We start from the raw sequence: 25,918 nt of genomic DNA on the forward strand, positions 1-25,918 counted from the left end.
AGCCTAGTGAGGTTAAGTTTGTGAAGGGCCCCCCAGCTCCTAGCCACCTGGACTCCCAGGTACCGAAAGCTCCTCCCTGCCCTTTTCAGTGGGAGCCTACCAATCCCCTCTTCTTGATCCCCCGGGTGCACGACGAACAGCTCACTCTTACCCAGGTTGAGCTTGTACCCAGAAAAGCCCCCAAATTCTCTAAGGATCGTCATCACCTCCAACATTCCCCCCACTGGGTCCGCCACATAGAGCAACAAGTCATCTGCATAGAATGACACTCGGTGCTCCTCCCCACCCCGCACTAGACCCCTCCAATTCCTCGACTCCCTCAACATCATGGCCAGGGGCTCAATTGCCAAAGCAAAGAGCAAGGGGGACAGGGGATACCCCTGTCTCGTCCCCCGGTACAACCAAAAGTACTCCGATCTCCTTCTATTCGTGGCTAGCTCGCCATCGGGGCCTCATATAACAGCCTCACCCAACTGATAAACCCCTCCCCGAACCCAAACCTTTCCAGCACCTCCCACAAGTACCCCCACTCAACCCTATCAAAGGCCTTCTCCGCGTCTAATGCTACCACTATCTCCGCCTTCCCTTCTACCGCCGGCATCATGATAACATTCAGAAGCCTACGTATATTGGTGTTCCGCTGCCGTCCCTTCACAAACCCCGTCTGGTCCTCATGGATGATCCCCGGCACACAGTCCTCTATCCTTGTGGCCAAGATCTTCGCCAACAGCTTGGCATCTACATTTAACAACGAGATCGGCCTATATGACCCGCACTGCAGGGGGTCCTTGTCCCGTTTAAGGATCAAGGAAATCAGCGCCCGTGGACATAGTCAGGGGCAAAGCCCCCCCCCTCTCTTGCCTCGTTAAAGGTCCTAACCAACAGGGGGCCCAGGAGGTCTGCATACATTTTGTAAAATTCAACCGGAAACCCATCCGGCCCCGGCGCCTTCCCCGACTGCATGCTACCTATCCCTTTGACCAGCTCCTCCAGCTCATCGGCGCCTCCAGCCCCTCCACCTGTCCCTCCTCCACCTTCGGAAATCTCAGCCTGTCCAAAAAGCGCCCCATTACCCCCGCCTCCACTAGGGGCTCGGACCTGTACAATTCCCCATAAAAGTCCCTGAAGACCCCATTAATGTCTACCCCCCTTCGCACCACATTGCCTCCCCTATCCGTCACTCCACCAATCTCCCTGGCCGCGTCACGCTTCCGAAGCTGATGCGCCAGCATCCTACTCGCCTTCTCCTCATATTCGTACACCACTCCCTGTGCCTTCCTCCACTGAGCTTCCGCCTTTCCGGTGGTCAGCAAGTCGAACCTGGCCTGAAGGTTACGTCGCTCCCTCAGCAGTCCCTCCTCCGGAGCCTCCGTGTATCTCCTGTCCACCCTCACCATCTCCCCCACCAACCTCTCCCTCTCTCTTTGCTCTCCCCTCTCTCTATGGGCTCGGATGGAAATCAACTCCCCTCTAACCACCGCCTTCAATGCTTCCCAAACCGTCCCCACCCAGACCTACCCATTATCATTGGCCTCTAAGTACCTCTTGATACACCCCCGAACCCACCCGCCCATCTTCTCATGCCGCCAGCAGTCCCACCTCCAGGCGCCAGAGCGGGCGCTGGTCCCTCTCCTCCCCCAGCCCAAGGTCTACCCAGTGCGGGGCGTGGTCCGAAATGACTATGGCCGAATACTCGGCATCCTCCACCCTCAAAATCAGCCCCCTGCTCAGGACAAAAAAAATCGATCTGGGAATAGGCTTTTTGCACGTGGGAAAAAAAAATACTCCCTGGCCCTCGGCCTCGCGAACCTCCACGGATCCACCCCTCCCATCTGGTCCATAAACCCCCTCAACACCTTAGTCGCTGCGGGCCTCCTGCCCGTCCTGGACATGGATCGATCCAATGGGGGATCCAGCACCATGTTAAAGTCCCCCCCCCTTCAGTATCAAGCCCCCCCGTCTCTAGATCCGGAATGCGGCCCAACATGCGCCGCTTAAAACCCTCATCGTCCCAATTTGGGGCATAGACATTCACCAGCACCACCCGCTCCCCTTGCAATTTGCCGCTCACCATCACATGCCTCCCGCCACTGTCACCCACCACCTTTGACGCCCTTTTTCCCACCATCCAGCCCCGAATGAAACACCTGGCCAACCCAGCCCTTCCTCAGTCTAACCTGGTCCGCCACCTTCAGGTGCGTCTCCTGGAGCATAGCCACGTCCGCCTTCAGCCCCTTCAGGTGCGTAAACACCCGGGTCCGTTTGACCGGCCCATTCAGCCCCCTCACATTCCAAATTATCAGCCGGATCAGAGGGCTCCCTGCCCCCCTCCCCTGCCGACTAGCCATAACCCGTCCCCTGCCCGCCCCAGGCCAGCACCCCTCGCTCGGCCCGTTCCTCACGGCGGCAAACCCCCACCCCGGACCCCCTGCATACCCCAGCTCCTTCCTGGCCATTTCAGCAGCAATCCGGTACACACCCCCCCCCCCCCAGGCTAGGACGCCTCCCAGCCGCGTTACTCCCACCGTAGCACTCCCGTGAGCCAGCTAACTTCTGCTGACCCCGGCAGCTCCCGCCACACATCCGACCCCTCCCAACGTGGGGCTACTCCTCCTCCCCCAGACCCATCAGCAAACCCTCCACCTCCCCCCGCTCCCCGCGGGGAAAAAAGCCCACGCTTCTCAGCTCCGACCCCGCCCCCATCCACCCTCAGCACGGGAAACAGAAGAAAAGCCCGCGCTTTCCCTCTGCCCGACCCCGCCCCCGGAAAAAAAAAGACAGCACCCCACCCAGCCTAGAAACAACACGCAACCAGCTTAAAACAGCATGAAACAGCATAAAACCGAGACCCTTCCCACCAAAAGCTAACACAGTTCTTTACAAACCCCCGACCCTCAGTCAGAGTCCAACGTCTCGGCCTGCACAAAGGCCCCACCTCCTCCGGGGACTCAAAGTAAAAGTGCCGGTCCTGAAAGGTGACCCACAGACGTGCCGGCTATAACATGCCAAACTTCACACTGTTTCTGTGGAGCACCGCCTTCGTCCGGTTGTGACCGGCCCTCCGCTTGGCCACCTCCGTACTCTAGTCCTGGTAGACCCACACTACTGTGTTCGCCCACTTGCTGCTCCTCTCCTTCTTGGCCCACCTAAGCACGCACTCTCGGTCAATGAACCGGTGGAACCGCACCAGCACCGCCCGTGGCGGCTCATTCGGTTTGGGCCTCCTGGCCAGTATTCTGTGGACCCCCTCCAGCTCCTGGGGCCCCTGGAAGGACCCAGCTCCCATCAGCGAGTTCAACAAAACGACCACATAGGCCCCCAGGTCTGACACTTCCAGCACCTCCGTGAGGCCCAGGATCTGCAAATCTTTCCGCCTCGACCGGTTCTCCATCTCCTCGAACCGCTCCTGCCACTTCTTGTGGAGCGCCTCATGCATCTCCACCTTTACCGCGAGGGCCGCGGCCTCATCCTCTCTTTCGGAGGCTTGTTTGTCGGAGCTCCCGGATCTCCACCCCCTGGGCTGTCTGCTTCGCCAGCAGCTAGTCTGCATTCGCCTTCAGCGAGTCTAACAGCTCCACTTTGAGCTCCTGAAAACATCGCTGGTGAGTCTCCTGCTGCACCTGCGCCCACTGCCTCCATTCCTCGAGGCTTCTGCCGGCCGCCATCTTGATTCTCTTCCCCCGCTTTTTCTTAGGCGCTGCCATCGCTATTCTGCTAGCCCCGCTCCTGGTCAAGACCATAGACCACTGGGGATCCGCTGCAGACACCTTCCCACGTCGGGAACCATCGAGCAAGTACTGCTGGGGGCCCTTAAAAGAGCCCAAAAGTCGGTTCCTGGCGGGAGCTGCTGAACGTGCGGCTTAGGTCCGCATAGCCGCAACCGGAAGTCGACCTTATCTTTTTAAGTAACAGGGAAATCGATGCCTGCCGCAAAGTTTTGTGGTAACACCCCTTTCCCTAGCGCCTCCTCAAACATCCCCACCATCAGCGGTACCAGTTTATTTTTGAATTTTTAAATAATATTCCACTGGAAACCCATCCGGCCCTTCCATCTTCCCGGACTGCATCCTCTCAATCGCATCTTTTATCTCCTGGCTCCACTATCGCCCCCCTCTAATGTAGCCCTGTCCCCCTCCCCTAACCTCGGATACTCCAGCCCATCTAGAAATTCCTGCATCTCCTGGCCTCCACCAGGTGGCTCTGACCTGTACAACCTCTCATAAAATTCCTTAAAGACTTTGTTAATCTGATCTGGATTTACCACCAACTTCCATGCCCTGTCCCGCACCTGGACAATTTCACTTGCCGCAGCTTCCCTACGGAGCTCACCCCCCAACATATGGCCCGTCTTCTCTCCATGCTCGTAAACTGCACCCCTTGCTCGCCTCAATTGGCGTACCGCCTTCCTGGTAGATAGTCGGTCAAAGCTCGCCTGGAGTTCCTTCCTCTTTCCAACTGTGCTGGGTCCCTATCTTCTGTATACTTCCTGTCCAACTCCAGCATCTAATCTATTACCCTCTGACGTTCCAACCTCTCCTCTTTGTCAGCCTAGCCTTGAGTAAGACCACCTCACCCCTGCCTTTAAAGCCTCCCAGACAACAACCTTTGACACCTCACCCGTGCAGTTAAAACCTACATATTCCTCGATTACTTTTTCAATTTTGTCACAGAACCCTCAGTCCCCCAACAGTCCCACATCTAACTTCCACCCTGGTCTCTGTACCATCCCCTTTTCCAGGACCATATCCACCCAATGCGGAGCATGATCTGATATTGCAATTGCCGAGTACTCCGACCCTATAATCCCAGCCAGCTGCGCCTTCCCTACCATGAAAAAGTCAATCTGCGAGTATAACTGATGGACCGCTGAGAAAAAAAGAGTACTCCCGCTCCCTCGGGTGCAGCCACCTCCAAGGGTCCACCCCTCCCATTTCCACCATTAGCCCAGCCAGCGCCTTCGTTCCCCCCTGACGGGACTAGCTCCTGCACCAAGTTCCAGTCCCCCCCCACTGTCAGTTTGTGTGTATCGGGGTTCGCGAATCCCACATCGTCCCAATTGGGACCATATACACTTACCAGTGCCACTAGCCTCCCCTCCAGCGCTCCTGTCACAATCAAATACCTACCCCCCTGATCTGCAACCACCTTCAGATAGATTTTTAGATTAATTAACTTTTAGCTTCAAAATCAAACATTTTGACCCTGAAGTCTGTGTGCATAATTCAAATTTTGAATGATTTTTCACAGACTGACTGTCTGCAATACCCTGGTTAAAAGAAGACCACCTGGGCAGCATGGTGGTGCAGTGGTTAGCACTGCAGCCTCACGTGCCGAGGACTCGGGTCGATTCCGGTCCCGGGTCACTCTCTGTGTGGAGTTTGCACGTTTTCTCCAAGTCTGTGTGGGTCTCACCCCCACAACCCAAAGATGTGTAGTGTAGGTGGATTGGCCACGCTAAATTGCCCCTTAATTAGAAAAATATAATTAGGTACTCTAAATTAAAAAAAAAAAGGCCATCTGCCACACCTTCTGACCTCAGGAGTACAGACCCTTTGAACTGTCATTACTTTAAAATATATATTTCTTTATTCACATTTTAACATTTTAACAATTAAACACATAAAGCACATAACATTTAGAAACTAAAACCAACCCAAAACAACCCCTCCCCAGCGGGTCCGCCTCCTCTCCCCGACCCATCTCCCCCATCTAACCCCCCATCCCTCCCTCTAACAATTGGCGGCAACCAGCTCCCCGAATTGCAATACAAACAGACCCGATCTCTTGTGGAACCCCTCACTCGACTCATCTGAGCAAATTTCACCTTTTCCAAATACAAGAATTCCAGTAGATCCCCCAGTCGTACAGAGGCACAGTGTGGAGAAACTGACCAACAGGACCCGCCTATGAGCAACCAGAGAGGTAAAGGCTATCTGCACCCCACCGGCCTGAAACTCCGGCAAGTCTGACACCCCGAAAATGGGCCCCAGGGGACTAGGCTCTAAGTCCACATCTAGAATTGCTGACATGGCGCTGACGAATGGCCCCCACCTTTGGGCAGAACCAGAACATGTGTACATGATTGGCTGGACCCCTCTCACTCCACTTACAAGTATCCTCCACCCCCTCAAACAACCGGCTCATCCTCAACTCTGTCAGGTGCACTCTGTGCACCTTTACCGTATCAAACCCAGCCTCGCACACAAAGTTGAGGCATACACCCTCCACAGCACCTCACACCACAATCCCTCCTCCAGTGACATTCCCAATTCCTCGTCCCACTTGGCCTTAACCCCCTCCAGAGATGCCCTATCCTCCTCCAAAATCTTCCCATAAGTAGCTGAGATGACCCCCCAACCCCATCACTGACAACACCCTCTCCAGTAGCGACGAGGGTGGTGCCACCGGAAGGTCACCCAGAGCTTTGTCACGATATCCCGCATCTGCATTTACCTGAAACCTTCCCCGCACGGTACACCAAACTTCACTCCCAACTCTTCCAAACTCGTAAACCTGTCCTTCTCGAAACAGATCCTTTATTTCCACTACCCTTTGATGTGACCATCAATTCACTCGAGACACGATTGGAAGTAAACTGTGGTTTTAATAGACTTACAACTGAGCCTGCCTGCGACCAGAAGAACTGAGGGCAGGCTCACACGGCTGCAGCACTTTATACTTCCGGTAGTGGGAGGGGCCATGGGCAGAGCCGAGGGTGGAGCCCTGTACAAGCTCCTCATCTCCCCCTGTGGGCAGAGCCGCGCAACGACTCACAGACAGAGCCCACAAGGACACAATACAATAGTGTGAATTACATTTACCACACCCCTCACTCCTCCCATCCCTGAAACCTTGTACCATCCTCCAAGGCTCAAATCCATGGTTCCCTTAAATCAGCATCAACTTGAACCACGCCCCCAATTTAAAGTGCTGCTGAAACTGCCTCCATATTTTCAGTGTGGTCATCACCATTGGACTCTCCAAATATGTCCCTGGGACAAACGGGAGCATTGCTGTTGCCAGTGCCTACAACTCCGACCCCTTACAGGAACCTGTCTCCATCTTCACCCACACCGCCTCAGTTTCCCTGCTCTGACCCCGTACCTTCTCAGCGTTCACAGCCCAATAATAATATAACAAATTCAGAAGGGCCCTCTCTGGAGCACAGTCCCCCTAATCCTTGCTACCTTCCCGGCCCACACAAATGATGAAATCAGCCTCTCCAACCCATAAAAAACAATTTTGACAAAAAGACTTGTAAGCACTGGAAATGAATAAAAATAGAAATATTAATCTTAACCACCTGCGCCCAGCCTGCCAACAATAGGGGAAGGCTATCCCACCTCAGTAAATCCTCCTTACCCTGCTCACCAAACTTGTAAAGTTCAAAATATGGAGCCGGGCTCGGCCCCAAGCCACCTGCACTCCTAGATATCTAAAGTGGGTTGTTGCCACTCAAAATGACAACACCTCCACCCCAGCTTCTACCCCCGGAAAAGACACTACAAAACGTTCACTTTTTCCCAAATGTAACTTGTAGCCTGAAAAAGCCCTGAATCTCCGAAACAATCCCACAAATCCCCCACTGAGGAGCCTGGATTGGAAATATACAAAAGCAGATCATCAGCGTCCAGGGACACCCTGTGCTCCACTGCCCCCCCCCCCCCCCCATCCCCCTTTCATCATCTGAGCACCTTTGTGCAATGGCCAAGGGCTCTATTGCGAGCGCGAACATAATGGGGGACATAGGGCACCCCTGCCTCGTTCCCCTGTGCAAAGGAAAGTACCCTGAATTCATCTTGTTTGTATGCACACTCGCTATCGGGACCTTGGACAACAGCTTCACCCACACCTTAGGCATAATCGCAAACCACTCCAACACCACAAACAAATAGCTCCACTCCATATGGCCAAACACCTTCTCTGCATCCAGCGGCACTACCATCTCCAACTCCTTCCCTTCTGCCGGAGAAAGCGCCACATTCAACAGGCGACACACAGTAGACGACAACTGTCTGCCTTTCATGAACTCCGTCTGCTCTTCCCCAATCACCTTCGGGAGGCACTCCTCCAACTTGAACGGCAACAGCTTTGTCAAAATCTTGGCATGCACATTCAATAATGATATTGGCCTGAACCACCCAAGCTCTACTGGGTCCTTCTCTTTTTCTGCAGCAGAAAAACGGATCTTGTCCCATTGTTTCCGATAGTTCCGCCTTCGCTATCGCATCTTCGAACATCTCCACCTGCAGTGTCGCCAACCTATTCAGAAACCTCTTGCAAAACTCCATCAGGAAACAATCCAGTCCCAGTGCCTTACCTGTCTGCATCTTCCCTATCACCACCCATAGTTCCTCCACTCTCTCCTCCTCGCCCACCACTGGCCACTCCAATGGCCCAAAAACTCCCTCATGTCTGACTCATCCTCCGGAGGCTCCGACTTACACAGATTCTTATAAAGCTCTTTAAATACCTTTTCACCTGTTCCAGCACCACCACCAACTCCCCTGTCCTATCCCGGACCTGAACAATCTCTCTTGCGGCCGCCTGCCGGTGGTTGGCCTTCTCCCCATACACATATACCTTCACCAGCCTTAATTGCAAAATTTCCTTTCCCATGGACAGAAGGTCAAACCTCACCTGCAACTCCTTCCTCCCCCTCAGAAGATCCGAAGTCGGATCCTCCACATAACTTCCATCCACCTCCAAAATGTCCTCTACCAACTGATTCCGCTCTTCCCTTGCCTCCCTATCCACCTGAGCCTTAAACAAGATAACCCCGTCCCTCACTACTGCCTTCAATGCTTCTCACATCACTGACAGAGACACCTCCCCAGTCCTATTAAACCCAACAAAAACTGCCATTACTTGAGGCGGTCTGGCATTTAAAAAAATCCAACATTTTAATTACAAATTTAATCTTCCAAAAATTAAAAATTACCACTGAAATATTAATCTCAACCATGAACGAGATGATTATGACACAACCGAGAACATGTGCTCAAGTCCAGAAGTGGGGCTTTAACCCAATGCTTTCTATATCAGAGGCAAGAGTGCCACCACTGAATCAAGTCTAATACTTATTAGCCAAAGTGAGGTCTTCCTCATAGGTAGCAATCCGAATGGTAGAAATTATTTGAGTGGTCTGCAGATATGTTTCAACATTACTGTCTGATTTTCCCTGCACCATGACGGGGTTAGCTATAGATATCTTATCGTATAGGCCAATGACAAGCCAGTTTTGTTCCCAGGATTTTACAATCCGTAAAATGTAAGGACTGGCTGGTGCTTTGCTGGTAATTTATTGTAAACACCCTGCGTGTGACTTCTAGATTGCTTTCAATACAGCATATTTTATGGTATCTGGCTTTTATCCATAGAAACACAACAGCACCAGTTTATCTGAGGTCACAGCAATAAATCTGTATTCCTGTTGCAAGATATTTCAAGGTCCAACTCTCAGAAATTCAGGGACACAGTTTCTGACATTTTGGCCGAACTTCTCTGGAAGTTTGCTGACAGCAGATTTTGCTGGTCCCGTCAGCAACTTTCCCCTGCCTGCACGTTTCCCGGCGGCGTGGGGTGACTTCAATGCGAGATCTGATTGACAGCGGCGGGAACAAAACAGAGAATCCCGTCACCAGCGAACAGCGAGCTGCCTCCCGCTGTGGAGAAACAGCTGGGAGACCAGAAAATCCCACCCTTTAGTTGGAGTTCCTGTCCAGTAGTTTTTCAGTCTTCTGTATTTTATTTTTTAAAATAAATTTCAAGTACCCAATTCATTTTTCCAATTGAGGGGCAATTTAGCGTGGCCAATCCACCTATGCTGCACATCTTTGTGTTGTGGGGGCGAAACCCACGCAAACATTGGGAGAATGTGCAAACTACACATGGACAGTGACCCATGTCCATGGTCGAATCTGGGACTTCGGCGCTGTGAGGTAGCAGTTCTAACCACTGCGCCACCGTTCTGCCTGTCTTCTGTATTTTCAACAGAAACAAGAAGGCGAGGCACCTGAGAAAATTCCCCCCCACTTCATAGGAAAACAATTCTATTCTGATGTTCAACTAGTTATCACTATTAGTTCACTTTGTTTTCCAAAATTTGGACACAAATTGGATCTTGAAATAGGAATGGGTTGAATACATTTTAGAACATAAAGTTAAAGACTGATCTATCCCACCATAATTTTCCAATTTGCTGCAAGCATTTGTTGTACATTCTCACCTGTAAATTTGAGTCATCCACCATGCACAGTTGCTCCTGGATTTTATGTAGTTCTTCTTGCTGCCATGTGATGTTTGCTTGGAGAATACGTGTACGTTGCTCAAGCTGGTCCTTGAGAGACTGAATCATATCCAGCTGTGCTGGGAACTAGTATGTAGAACAATATCGATATATTTTTAAAACATGCTCATCTTTAAATTACATACATTTCATGTGGACAGGCATGTCTAAATGTAATTCTCAAACTAAATATAGTAATGAGGCAGTCATTTATTTGAATCAGAATTTTAGTTTGGAAATATTCAAATTGACCTACCATTTTCTGCCACTAGAGTGTTGTTTAAAGACAATGACAAGAAAAAGGGCTGGATTTTCCCTTCAGTCAGGAAACCAACTTCAGGACCATTTCTGAATACTAATCCCACACTTCAGGGGATGTGGTGGGGGCAGTAAGTAGTCACAGCCCCTGATTTTGACAGAGGTAGACTGTTGGGTGGCCAATCAGTGGCTACAAGAGTGGGAATGGAGGTGCACCTGAGCAGCCGAGGGTCCGTTTATGCCATCATGCGACTGCCATTTAATTTCAAGGATGCAAGCACGCAGTCACCAGGGATTCCAGAAGAGAGGCAGAAGGCTGGCATCCAAGGCAAGGCTGTGCTGTGCTTCGCAGGCACAGTGAGAGACAGAAAGGAAGTCCTTTTTTTCAGAGGGTGGTAGGAGAAGGCCACCCTCCCAAACCAAGTGGGCAAGAATGTAGTTTGCTGAGAAGGTGAACAGATGAAATATGGCTGTTGTAATGGGCTTTTAAGGGGTTGCAGCATGACATCACTAGAAAGGAAATGTGCCATGCCATCCAATTTTAGTTTCACTTTCGGGTGCTCTTTCAGACGGTCAGTGCAGACTCTATGGCCTGAATGGCCTCCTTCTGCACTGTAGGAATTCTGTGGTTATAAGTGCTCAATCTGCATATTGTGATTGCCATGGAAATTGCCAGAGTGGCTAACCATGAGTCAGTCGGAGAAGGCACGATGAACATCCCCACTGAAGAAATAATGCAATGCATAGATTAAAGGAGTCCAGTGCATTCCACCCTGTCCAACAGCATACCAAAGACTCAGCTGCTTTGGTAAAGCACTGAAGAAGCTTCTATTCTCCAACGCAAGTTCTCATGATTTCTTCTCGAGTCTCCTACAGCTTCTGACATGGGGGGAGGGGGGGAGGACAGATTTCTGTGCTTTAACTGGGGCAAGTGCTGCCAGAAGAGTCCGCAGACCAAGCACTGTCACAAGTTTCAAATGCACCCTGCACCAGCTTAGATAGTCACCTTGGTGGATCCCCACATGAAAATAGATTGGGTGGCTGGCACCAGATGATGAGAACATCAGGCGGAGGTAAGAGAGGCAGAGGCGATTGGGAACAGTTTCTCCTGGAGAATGGAGGACAGACACAGCCCTGTACAGCTGGGCATAGGTACAGTGCTTCGGGAGTCACAAGCTGAAGATTACAAACAAAATGTTATGGAAATTAAAGACAATATGTTGAAGCAAGTAAAAAAAGTGTATTTGTTTTCTAACCTGTGCCATTGATGCAGACTGGTTGACCATGGTAGCTTGGGGTAACAGCCCTTGCGAAAGTGGATCAATAGATGGCTCTGATATTAAAGAAGACTGCAAAGAAAAAGAACAGTCCAGGTTGAAAAATAATTTTGTCTTTCACAATTAAACAAGAAATAACTGAAATGGACCAAAGCAAACTTTATTATTGACACAAGTAGGCTTACATTAACACTGCAATGAAGTTACTGTGAACATCCCCTAATCATCACACTATGGCGCCTGTTCGGGTACACAGAGGAAGAATTCAGAATGTATAATTCACCTAACAGCACGTCTTTCAGGACTTGTGAGAGGAAACTGGAGCACCCGGAAGAAACCCACACAGACACGGGGAGAACGTGCGGACTCTGCACAGACAGTGACTCAAGCAGGAATCGAACCTGGGACCCTGCCGCTGTGAAGCAACAGTACTAACCACTGTGCTACTGTAATTGACAAAATAAATGTAAGATTTCTTTTATGAGAGGAATGAAATACAGGCAATAAAAGATGAACAGTTTTAAAACAATAACTGTCTAGATTTACAATCTCATTATTCTGAAATTGCTACCATTTTTATTTCACATCATGTAAATATATGGTACCATTGATCATGTAAATGTCAAGAGCCATAAAAGCAGGGGAGTGAAATCAGGAGAAAAAATGCCTTCACAACTCGGGCCAAGATACACAAGAAAAATGTGAATTTTTCATGAAAAAAGACTTGTATTTATCTGGCAATTTGCAATGCTGAATATTTTATGGCAAGAATAATGGTGAGGCTGCCAGTACTTGCTGATCAGGGAGTGAACTAGACAGCAACTTCGGGCATCTGCACATGTGGCTAAATGCAGAAATCTGCAAGATTCAGCTCAAGTTGCTTTGCTCCTCCAGAAGCTTGACTGTCACATTCAAACACATATATTGCCCGCAGCTTCCAGGCTGCCCAGCGTCGCATTTGGTGGGTTACCCCAAAGATGTACTGGGGAGCCCCACTCGGAGGTTCCCGGGTAAGAGTTTGCCCGGCAATTGCCCAGAAATGCCAACTTCCCCTGGATAATTGCGCTGGGCTGGGGACCATTGGACAAAGTGATTTAAATTTGAATGGTTCTGCCAGTTTTACATCAATAGTTATTCTGAAAGTGTTAGAAGAAATGAAGCCCCGTCTAACTTCAACTCTCTGCAATCAACCTGACCCCTCACTGATCTGACCAGAACCGCCCCCCCCCCCCCCCCCCAATCAACGATTCAACCCCCCCATCACAACCCACCCACCCCAACTTGACCACCCTCCAACCTCCCGGAAGTCCCCATCCCAACACGACCCCCCCAACCTGATGCCCACTTGAACCTGACTCCCCACTCCAAGCCTGAACCCCCCTCTCCCCCAACCAGCTAAATCTCACCCAATAATCTGAACACTTACTTTCAGCTTCCCTGAGTCCTTTAAATCAACCTGCTTTCTGCTGTTGCACCGCACTGTGGCCTCCGGAGACACTTTCACTGCAGGCTCCAAGCAACTACAGTCAGCGGGTTCTTCAACAAAGTTTACCAGAGTAGGTCAGTGCATTCTGAATGTTTGTAATTTCAGTGGGACAGGACCTTACACCACTGGGTGTGGTACTTTCAGGCTCCTGGTGCTCATACAGCTGAATGCTCAGAAGATCTCTGACCATCTAGGAGCTCACCCAGGCCACCCCTGTGGACACCCCCATACCCCAACTGTATCACCAAGAGGATAGGTGTGGCTAATCTCAATCAGGGCCCACCAGGTGTTGGCACATCTCAGAAGCACTGCCTCACTGCAAAGGAAACAGATGTTCAGCAGAGCTCTCCCCAGTCAGAGAACACCTGCATCGTGGCCTTTGGAGCCCTCCCTGGTTCCCTGCCACTCTCAGGGCAGAGGCCTCACCAGTGACCCCTACCTCTTCAGAACATCAGCTATCTCCTTCTAGTGGGACTGGCAGCAGTGACTGCCTCTGCCTCCACCTCCCAGGTGGTGTTCAGGAGGGCAGGCTTCAGTCTGCAGCCCACCCCGCGGAAGAGGGTGTCTCTCCCCTCCTCACTGGCATGGAACTGTGGGTGCACCTTGGACTCCTGACCTCGAGGGGCAGGTCTTCTCTGAGCCACCTTCGTGGCTCCGGTGAGTGTGTGGTAAGTGGAACATTTAAAAACAGCTCCATCTAACAGGTTCTTTAGTGCTAATTCTGGCCCCAGGAGTTAAAACGCCCACTGGGCCGGGAATTGCTCTGCATTCTCACCAGCAGAGTGCCTGACCTGCTCAGTGAATAATACTCCCAATGGGAATGTGAATAACACGCAATTCAATCCTGGTGGCAACACTTAGGGCTGGATTCTTCTGACGCCCGCCGCAAGATTACCATGGGTGGGATGCGGGCCATGTAAAGGTCCATTGACCTTGGGTGGGAATTTCTGGTTGCAGGGAAAGCGCAGCCGGAGAATCCCGCCCTTACTCTCCAGAACAGAGAATCCTGCCCAAAATAATTTAAGATTTGGAAAACTGGAGCAGATTGTCAGTGATAATGATACTCAGTTTACTTTGAAGAGTTTGGAGACCACTTGAAGAGTTTGGGAACAGTATACGTCATATCAAGTCAGCTCAATATCATCCAGCAATGAATAGATTGGCTGAACGTTTTGTGCAATCATTAAAACATTCTATCAAAGCATCGAAGGACCAGTGGACTTTTGCAAGAAGAATAAACACATTTCGAACACTTATCAGAACACTGTATATGCTACCAAGCAAACTTCACCGACAATGATGTTGTTCAAGAGGAAACTACAAACAGAGTTTGATTTGTTAACTCCACCTGATACTTCAGAGATTGTCAAACAACAACAGCAAGCATAAATTGCTCGGAGGGAGAAAATCTCTGAAAGACGAGTATTCAACCAGGAAGACAGAGTGCTAGCTAGGAGTTACACCACCATTGAGAAATGGGTACCAGCTGTGATCCTAGCAACGACATGTTCAATATCAGACACCGTAGACGGATGATGAATGAGTTTGGCAGCGTCATGTTTATCAGTTACTTGCTGCACAAAGTGAGTTTGCAGAAACTTCTCAAGGAGTTCCAACTTTAGAAGATCCAGAGAGCTATATTTTGGAACAATGACAAGTTCAGATTCTGTTTCTGGGGACATTTCAATGCCATAGTGACAGATACTGAAATAACTACTCAAAAAGTACCATCTGCAGAAAGGAATGAGAACACTTCTGAGGTCGCAAATAGCTGAGTTCAGGAATGCTAAATTCTGCCGTAAAGGAATAGGTGTCCACCAGAGATTGTCTTATTGAATTGTATTTATGTATCAAAATAATATATCAGGGGAACTGTTGTTTAAATGTTAATTGTTGTTGGTGCACCAATGAAGTAAACAGGGAGGGGTGTTATATATCTGGGAATACATGTGATGTGACGTGTAGTGACATCAGCAGAGTGTTAACACAGGCTTTGATTGTATTAAGCAACACCCTTAATAAACTTCTCATTGTGTTTTACAAGAATCCAGAGTGTCGGCACCTCCCTACCTTTTCTCTTTGCAGCAAAAAACCCAGATAGGTGTTTGATGGCAGGCATAGACACGATGGGTTGAAAGGCCACAGTCTGTGCTATAAAACTCCATGATTCTATGAACACTAAGCAAGTATTGACACAAGATGCCACACGTGTGAGCTTCCATTCTTTTTTCAGAGTATCCAATTAATTTTTTCCAATTGAAAAAATGAAAATGAAATGAAATGAAAATCGCTTATTGTCACAAGTAGGCTACAAATGAAGTTATTGTGAAAAGCCCCCAGTCGCCACATTCTGGCGCCTGTTCAGGGACGCCGATACGGGAATTGAACCCGCACTGCAATTTAGCGTGGCCAATCCACCTACCCTGCACATCTTTGGGTTGTGGGAGCGAAACCCACGCAAACACAGAGAACGTGAAAACTTCACACGGGCAGTGACCCAGAGCTGGGTTCGAACCTGGGATCTCGGCGCGTGAGGCAGCAGGGTTAACCCACTGCGCCAGAGCTTACATTCTTTAATAGCAAGACTAAAAAGAGGGACGGCATGTGAAGAGAAGCAAGGGGCCTCAAAGGTGGGCCGTGAAATCTCTAGACAGATGTGCATCCGTTATTGTCCGTGTTGTCCTCTTGGGCCCAGCTGAAAAGTGCCTGTATCGGATGGTCCCTGATATTGATGACATCCTGAGGAGACCCTCGAGTCCTGCTCTGGCATGGACACTTCCCTGTGCAGTTGGAGCACCTCTGTATTCAGCATCTTCCTTCTCTTTCTCCTTCTAGTCCACATCCGGATCTTCCTCTGAGCAGTTGTGCCATTCCAGGGCCTCACTTTCTTCAAAATCCACCAGATGGATTCTCCGTTCCTGAGACAAAGTGTTGACGTCGGGGCAGGATTCGTGGACTTCCACGACAGCAAAACTGAAGGCGCACCTGGACCTATTTAGTGACTGTTAAGGGGCTAGCACCTGCGCCATGTGGAACACAATCGATTCCAATGAGAAACTGTGTGGGATTTGCCGTGTTTGTGATTGACACTCAAGAGGCTGACAAGCTGACGCCACATATACACATTACACTCCCCACACATACCATCCCAGCCAACAAGATGGCAGCAAGACACGCGGCACCACGGTTCATAGATGCCGAGCTCAAGACCCTCCTGGACCTGGTGGAGGAGAGGCAGGCCACCCAGTACCCTGGCCCGGGAAGGTGGCTGAAAGCCGCTGCTGTTCGCTGTGGCTGGGCGCAGGTGGCAGAAGCAGTCAGCGCCATGAGCAACACCATCTCGACCGGCCTGCAGTGCCGTAAAAAACTGCACAACATCCTCAGGACGGCCAGGGTGAGTTGGTAGCACTGTGCACCTGGCGCCCCCCCCCCCCCCCACCCAACCAGGAGAGTGGTCGAACCCCCACCCTGCACCACATGCCAGCACTTATACCGGCCGCCATGGCTGGGTGCCCTGGCCACTGTGGCCACAAGCTACCTACACCCAACAGTTTTCTGTTTCACGCTCCCCTCCCCAGGAAAAGGCCGCTCATAATCACCGGGAGTGGGAAAAACTGGAGGGGGACCGCTGGTTCTGCGTCCACTCACCATGGCTGAGCAGAGGGCCCCAGACATAGTTGGCGGGCAGAAGAAGGAGAAGTTGTCGGGGTGGAGGTCGGCCTCGGTGAGGAAATGAGACCTCGCTTAGTTGTGGTTCCCTGTCAGACATCTGTCGCCACCCCCTAACACCAGATCCACACCATCCTCACCCCCACATCACCCTCACCCCCACTCTCAGCCCCGCCACCCCACTCCTCCCAGCTCATGATCTAATCATGCATCTTGTCTTGGTGTGGTGCAGAACCTGCTGGTGAGGGGGCGGATCCATCTGGTGACCCCCGCCCCCAGTCAGTGCCACAGCCTTAGACCCCCCACCCCCCTTGTGTGCCAACCAGCAATGAAGACAACAGCACAGAGGGGAGCCCTTAATCCAAGCAAAGGACACCCCTGATCTTGAGTCCGAGGATGACACTGATTTTCCATCACTGATGTCTCCGACACCGACTGCCATCCTAGAAACACTCACCTCAGTTGGGCACTTTGATGAAGAAGCTCCTGGGACACCCTCTGGTACGCACCACATGGCTACTCCAGTACATTAGGTGGAGGTAGGAACAACCGAGTGGCGGATGGTCAGAGGGTGGGCCGACCCCAGGTTTCAGACTTCTGGAACGGACAGTCCCATCGATTGTGGAGATGCAGTCTCAGAGCCAGGGACTACATTAGGGGCTATTGGCGAGCATCCAGCAGTTGGAGGAGTCCAACTGCGTACCCAGCCGATACCGTTAAAAGCAGATGGACCATCCCAGTGATGTTAAACGACACACTGATAAAATGCAAACTCGACACCGGAGCGAATGCCAACCTCCTAAGTCTGGGTGATCTGCATGGCCTGCGAGTGTCGCCGAAAGGATGCTGGTCGACAACATGGGAATGAGTTTGAGTCACTGGGGGAATGTTAACTCGAAGCATGGGTACACAACGGAAGACCCGTTGTACCATTCTCCATTGTGGACACGAAACCTGAGTCTATCCTAGGGGCGGATGCATGTCAGACCCTGAACCTAGTGGAGTGATTGTTTGTCCTGGTCGGTGAGCCAACAAAACGGTACAGCGAATCGCAACTGATACAATGGCGCAATTATCCAATGAGATACGAGCGACAGTGAAAGTGGAGGAAGATCAACCAGAGATTGAAATAGAGAATCCAAAATACGGCAGAGTTCTGGTTATCGGTCTTTGGCAATGAGGACAGGCTCAGCCAGATGATACAGGAGCATGATGAGCCCATTTCAAAGCATCTACAGGACGTAACAATAGACTGTTCGGATCTCGGACAGCCAATGAGCTTCACTCTGGAATTCAAGTTTGAATCGAATCAGTACTTCACGAATGAAGTGCTCATAAAAACATACCAGATGGACTCACAGCCTGATGGGGCAGGCTTCTTCATATTTACAATTACGGGGTACACAGGCTGCCACATTGGCTGGAAGAATGCAAAACATTTCACAATGAAAACCATTAGACTGAAACAGTCGCATGGCCCTCGGTCTGCTCATAACGCAGTCATAAAAACTGTACGGAAAACTCTTTCTTCGATTTCTTCACTCCTCCAGAGGTTCTGGAACATGGAGTGTTAGATGGAAGCTCTTCAGCAAGATTTGCTGCAATTTAAAAGTGATTCAATTCCTACATGAACACATACTTCCACGAGCAGTTTTATACTTCATGGAAGATGATGATGATGAATACGATAACACTGATGACTACGATAATAGTGATGATGAGTATGACGAGCATGACAATAGTGATGACAAGCATGACAATAGTGATGATGAGTATGATGATGTTAATCTGATGATGAGGACTATGAGGACATATATGAAGAATATGAACATGATGAAGACAATGGTAGCTTGGAGGGCAATGATAGAGTGCTAGTACAATGTTTTCGAGGGAGTCATGAAGTGATAGCAGTAGACATAAAACCAAATGTGAAGGAGCTAGTTCCAGAGGCGCATGATGAACCGTCTCAGCCCTCTGAAATGGTTCCGGTAGTCGACTCCATCATGCTTGAGGCTACTACACCGGAAGATGAGCTGATGACCATATCTCTATGTAGTTCGATGGATCACACATACATACTGGCACAAGACCAGAATAACCCATCACCTGGATCATCAGGGCCAGAGAACGTTTGTTTCGTAATCTCCAGTAATGAGGAGCCATCAATAGATGTTCCAACAAGCTAAGAAGGGTCAGCACCTGATGATGTAGATGTGACTTTCACCTGGCACCAGAGGGCAAGGCTCTTCAACCTTCAGTTGAGGGCACAGACTTGGGCGTGGCTACACAATCCGTCGGAAGCATGCTGGTGCTAGAGGCCCAACTAAAGATCCGCACACTTCTATGTAGAGTGCAGACCAGCACTAAGACAGGAGTTGCCAAACATAAATGCAAAAAGAGATGCACTTGCCAAATGATCATTAAAACAAAATGAGGAAGAGAAGAAGAGTGGGAGAGCTAAAACAAAAGAAATGTCGATGTTGTGGCTGACAAGCCAGAAACAGAGAACACACAATGAAGCAGCAAACAGCGTCATGTGAAGAAATTAGAAAAGAAATAGCTGGTAATGCAAATGTGGCCAACAAGGATACTTGCCTTGAAAAACATTGCGTCAAAAGGATACGAAGCAAGAGGCATGCAAAGTAATCTTCAAAAAGGCTGGCAGCAGCCCAAGTGATCAAAGGGGCGATACTGTGAGGGAGGCACAATAAGCTGTGCGCAAGGGACATACACTGAGCAGGCATATCATGTCTATGGACACACTGGTTAAATTTGTTTATAAATAAACCAAATGTATAAAGATATTAATCATACATCGAGGGCCGAAGGGCCTGTACTGCGCTGTATCGTTCTATGTTCTATGTTCATTTATAAACATCAAAGATCTCCAAAGGAATGGGGATGTGGTGATATGCCTGTAGATATTACATGTATCCAGCAGTGCGACCTCCCACCAGCAGGTGGCATCAGACATCAGTCATGTGACATCCGGCTACCAGTAGTAGGTTGTAAGGCGGACATGAGGACAGTCGCACATAATGGTAGTTCCATAAGAGTTTAATGTGACTCTATGATAACTTGGCCTGTATAGCATTCTGATCGTTACCGTACCACGTCTACATCAATAAATCATCATTCTGGTTAAGTCACCAGCAGTTCTGTAGAATCATTGCAAGACAAAATCACAGTACACAACATTCCCAATACCGCCACCCCAGGGATCCGATGGCGCAGTGTAATGGAATGGCCAGATCATATACAGGCATCACCCAGGCGGATGGTAGAAGGTTCTACCATGGGCAGGAGTCAGACATTGTCAAACAATGTGGGGCACCAGAACTCATTGCAGAGCACATTATCATCATCCTTCATTCCATCTGTTCCGCTGTTACTGCCAACCCAGCGCTCACACCCCCGTAGTGTGGCAGGAATGTATCTTGGATGGGGTTGCAGGCAGGGGTGAGATGTGGTGTCCGTGCCCCTGACCAGATTTCCCCCCCCCAACCCAGTCGGTGAACTTGGAGGCAATCAGACTGTCACTTTCGCATTAGCGCTAGCGCATAAGTCGTGTGGTCTCATGTGCCTGATTGGGCTCCATGTCCTGCCCTTACGCGCCCTCCCCCACATCCTCCGTGACCTGGCGTTCATCCTCCTCCACCAGCACCTTGCCACTCTGCTGCCCAACGTTGTGGAGGATGCAGCAGGCCGACACAATGCAGGCGGCCCTTTCAGCGTCACACTGGAGGGCCGCTAAAAAAGTAGACACCTGAACCACGTCTTCAGGATGCCGGAGCACCGCTTGACACGCCCCTGGTTGCTGCTTGGGCATTATTGTAGCAGGTCTCTGCGTTGGTCTGTGGCCTCCCGATAGGTGTCATGAGCCATGACAGTGCTCAATGGCGAGAGAGAGAGAGAGAGAGAGAGACAGAGAGAAGGGGAGGGACAGACAGGCAGAGAAAGAGATAAACAGAGTGTTGGAGGTGGGGGGGCGGTGGGGGAAGTGGCAGTAAGAGAGAGAGTTTCTTAACAGGCTATACACTACAAAGGAGTATCGGGACAATGTTAGACCTGGCTGAAGTATGTTCAATCCAAAGTCCCCTAAAATACATGGCAATTCTGGAAACACTCTTGTGTCCAATAAAAGCATTACGGGTCTTTGGTAGCACCCACAACTTTTTGGCCACACATTCAGCAAAATATTTTCTAATTGTAATTCATTAGCATGCTCTGTGACTAAACTATGGCAAATTCCCACCTGGTTATTGGTGGACGGGTGTTGCTGAGTTCCTATATCTTGTTGTTTTGTCTGCAAGGATGGAGAATTTGTCTCTGAGAGTAGTTTACTTTGTGTAGCTGTGGAAAAAAATAGTCACAAGGTTTAAATGATAGATTATGGTCACAAAACACACCTACAATTTCAAAATAGGAATAACCAGATCAATAAAACAGAAAATGCTGATAAACTCAACAGGTTTGGGCAGCACGGTAGCATTGTGGTTAGCACAATTGCTTCACAGCTCCAGGGTCCCAGGTTCGATTTTGGCTTGGGTCACTGTCTGTGCGGAGTCTGCATATCCTCCCCGTGTGTGCGTGGGTTTCCTCCGGCTGCTCCGGCTGCTCCGGTTTCCTCCCACAGTCCAAAGATGTGCAGGTTAGGTGTATTGGGCATGATAAATTGCCCTTAGTGTCCAAAATTGCCCTTGGTGCTGGGTGGGGTTACTGGGTTATGGGGATAGGGTGGAAGTGTGGACCTTGGGTAGGGTGCTCTTTCCAAGCGCCGGTGCAGACTCGATGGGCCGAATGGCCTCCTTCTGCACTGTAAATTCTATCTATCTATCTATAAGGTCTGGCAGCATCAATGGAGAAAGAAACACAGTTAACGCTTAAATTCCATGTGACCTTTCTACAGAACTCAAAACGTTAACTCTGTTTCTGTCTCCACAGATAGAGTCAGAGAAGTTTACAGCAGGAAAACAGGCCCTTTGGCCCAACTTGTCCATGCTGCCCAGTTTTTACCACTAAGCTACTTCCAATTGCCCTCATTTGGCCCATATCTCTCTATACCCAGCTTTGCCATATAACTGTCTAAATGCTTTTTAAAAGACAAAATTGGACCTGCCTCTACTACTGCCTCTGGCAGCTTGTTCCAGACACTCACCATTCTCTGTGTGAAACAATTGCCCTTCTGGACCCTTTTGTATCTCTTCCCTCTCACCTTAAACCTATGCCCTCTAGTTTTAGACTCCCCGACCTTTGGGAAAAGATGTTGACCAATCTACCTTATCTATGCCCCTCATTATTTTATAGACCTCTATAAGTTCACCCTTAAGCGTCCTGCGCTCCAGGGAAAATAGTTCCAGTGTATTCACCCTCTCTTTATAACTCAAACCATCAAGTCCCGGTAGCATCCTAGTAAATCTTTTCTGCACTCTTTCTAGTTTAATAATATCCTTTCTATAATAGGGTGACCAGAACTGTACATAGTATTCCAAGCGTGGCCTTACTAATGTTTTGTACGACTTCAACAAGACATCCCAAATCCTGTATTCAGTGCTCTGGCCAATGAAATCAAGCATGCTGAATGCCTTTTTCACCTGTGACTCCACTTTCAAGGAGCTATGAACCTGTACTCCTAGATCTCTTTGTTCTATAACTCTCTCCAACTCCCGACCATTAACTGAGTAGGTCCGGCCCCATTCGATCTACCAAAATGCATCACCTCACATTTATCTAAATTAAACTCTATCTGCCATTCATCAGCCCACTGGCCCAATTGATCAAGATCCGTTGCAATCCCAGATAACCTTCTTCACTGTCCACTATGCTAACAATCTTGGTGTCATCTGCAAACTTATTAACCATACCTCCTAAATTCTCATCCAAATCATTAATATAAATAACAAATAACAGTGGACCCAGCACTGATCCCTGAGGCAAAACGCTGGTCACAGGCCTCCAGTTTGAAAAACTCTCTACAACCACCTTCTGTCGTCAAGCCACTTTTGTATCCAATTGGCTACCTCACCTTGGATCCTGTGAGATATAACCTTGTACAACAACCTACCATGCGGTACCTCGTCAAAGGCCTTGCTAAAGTCCATGTAGACAACATCTACTGCACTGCCCTCATCTACCTTCTTGGTTACCCCGTCAAAAAACTCAATCAAATTTGTGAGACATGATTTTCCACTCACAAAGCCATGCTGACTGTCCCTAATCAGTCCTTGCCTCTCTAAATGCCTGCAGATCCTGTCTCTCAGAATACCTTCTAACAACTTATTAACCACTGACATTAGGCTCACTGGTCTGTAGTTCCCGGGCTTTTTCCTGCGGCCCTGCTTAAAAAAGGCACAACATTTGCTACCCTCCAATCTTCAGGCACCTCACCTGTGGCTGTCAATGATTCAAATATCTCTGCTAGTGGACCTGCAATTTCCTCCTTAGCCTCCCACAACGTCCTGGGATACATTTCATCAGGTCCCAGGGATTCATCTACCTTGATGCACTTTAAGACTTCCAGCACCTCCTTCTCTGTAATATGTACACTCCTCAAGACATCACTATTTCATAGAAGTTACAGTGCAGAAGGAGGCAGGCCCCGGAATGTGGTGACTAGGGGCTTTTCACAGTAACTTAATTGAAGCCTACTCGTGACAATAAGCATTTTTCATTTTTTCATTAATTTGGCCCATCGAGTCTCCACTTGGAAAGAGTACCCTACCTAAGCCCATACCGCCACCCTATTCCCACACATCCACCCTATCCCCATAACCCCACCTAACCTTTTTTGGACACTAAGGGCAATTTAGCATAACACATCTTTGGACTGTGGGAGGAAACCAGAGCACCTGGAGGAAACCCACGCAGATACGGGGAGAACGTGTAAACTTCGCACAGACAGTAATCCAAGCCGGGAATCGAACCTGGGACCCCTGGAGCTGTGAAGCAACTATGCTAACCACTGTGCTACCGTGCTAATTTAGTTCCCCAAGTTCCCTACCACCCACGCCTTTCTCAACAGTAAATACTGATGAGAAATATTCATTTCGGATCTCATTCATCTCTTGTGGATTTGCACAAAGATGACCTTGTGGATCCTTAAGATGCTTTCCTCTCTCTCATTACTCTTTTTCCTTTTATGTATTTGCAGAAGCTCTTTGGATTCTTCTTATCTGCCAAAGCAATCTCATGTCCCTTTTTTGCCCTTCTGATTTCTCTCTTAACTCTACTCCAAAAACCTCTATACTCTTCAAGGGATCTACGTGATCCCAGCTGCCTATGCATGTCATATGCCTCCTTCTTTACTAGATAGCCGATCCAGCCGATCCAGCACTTTCTGTTTCTGATCACTGTCAAGATTTCAAGCATCCACAGTATTTTACTTTTAACCAGATTAATTTGTTGACTATATACATGAACATATGAAATAGGAGCTGAAGCAAACAATTTGGCCCATGCACCTGCTCCGTATTCATTAAGATCATGGCTAATCTGTTTATGTTTTGAATTCCACATTCACAACTACCCCCAATAACCTTTGATTCCCTTGCCTTACATGAATATATCTACCTCTGCCTTACAAATATTCCGTTGCCTTCTGAGGCAGACTTCCAAAGTCACTCAACCCTCTGAGAGAAAACATTTTTCCTCAACTCTGTCCTAAAAGGACTACCCCTAATTACAAAACAGTGCCCCCTAGTTCTGGACTCACCCATAAGAGGAAACATCCTTTCCACAAAAGCATTCATGATATTATATAGAACATACTTGAATCAAGTCGCCCCTCACTCTTCAAAAATCCAGGGGAAACAAGCCCAATCTGTCCAATCTATCCTCATAAGACAACCTGTTCATTCCTGATATTAACCTAGTAAACCTCTGAACTGCAGCACGGTAGCTTTGTGGATAGCCCAATTGCTTCACAGCTCCAGGGTCCCAGGTTCGATTCCGGCTTGGGTCACTGTCTGTGCGGAGTCTGCACATCCTCCCCGTGTGTGCGTGGGTTTCCTCCGGGTGCTCTGGTTTCCTCCCACAGTCCAAAGATGTGCAGGTTAGGTGGATTGGACATGCTAAATTGCCCTTAGTGTTGGGTGGGGTTAATGGGTTGTGGGGATAGGGTGGAGGTGTTGACCTTGGGTAGGGTGCTCTTTCCAAGAGCCGGTGCAGACTCGATGGGCCGAATGGCCTCCTTCTGCACTGTAAATTCTATCTATGTAAATGCATTTGCATCCTTCCTTAACAAAGGAGACCAAAACTACACACTTTAGTTAAGATATGGTCTCACCAATGTCCTGTATAACTGAAGCATAGCATCCTTACTTTTATGTTCAATTCCTCTCGTATATTGACCCCGATCTTCAGCGGAGCGGCAATCATGGTTGAATTTCCGCTCCGCTCGAATGTTTTCATGCCTCAACGCTGTTCCACATTTCTTGCCAGGTCTTCTGAGCCCAGCTTTCCCAGAAATGCGGACTACAGCATCATTTGGGGAACTCCATCGTGGTGCTGCAGCATTTGGGGAAGACAAGACACGTCTTCGTTTTAGAGCACTTGCTGTCGTATGATCAGTTTAAATGCCCAGTGTGAATGTTAGTGAATGGGTGAGTGGATGAATGAGTGAATGGGTAGGATGGTACAGTGGGTAGATTGGTGAAGTGAGTAGGGAATTGGGAAGGTTGGGTGAGATCAGTGGTTAGGACGGCGGGTAGATGGCTGAGGTGGCATGTGGGTGAGGTGGTAAGTGGGTAGGATGACAGATGGGTAGGGTGGCAGGTGAGTAGCATGGCAGTTGGGTGAGGTGGCAGGTGGGTACGGTGGCAGGTGGGTACGGTGACATGTAGGTGAGGCAGTAGGTGGTTGGGGAGCAGTTGAGTGAGTTAGTGGCTGGTCCGCTAAGATTGTGAGGGGCAGTCAGGGCGTTGGAGATAGTTAGGAAGGGTC

General features: G+C 49.3%; 1 protein-coding gene across 1 annotated transcript in view; it reads right to left on the minus strand.

Annotated features, from left to right (window-relative positions):
• LOC119977294 (neuronal PAS domain-containing protein 2-like) overlaps window positions 1–25,918 on the minus strand; it is a 241,839-nt gene that overhangs the window by 43,235 nt on the left and 172,686 nt on the right. Inside the window, 4 exon segments of the mRNA XM_038818048.1 lie at window positions 10,229–10,375; window positions 11,803–11,895; window positions 21,234–21,331; window positions 25,298–25,483. Coding sequence (XP_038673976.1) covers window positions 10,229–10,375; window positions 11,803–11,895; window positions 21,234–21,331; window positions 25,298–25,483 — 524 coding nt within the window.

This window comes from Scyliorhinus canicula, chromosome 14, assembly GCF_902713615.1.
Source record: "Scyliorhinus canicula chromosome 14, sScyCan1.1, whole genome shotgun sequence".
Taxonomy (NCBI): Eukaryota; Metazoa; Chordata; class Chondrichthyes; order Carcharhiniformes; family Scyliorhinidae; genus Scyliorhinus; species Scyliorhinus canicula.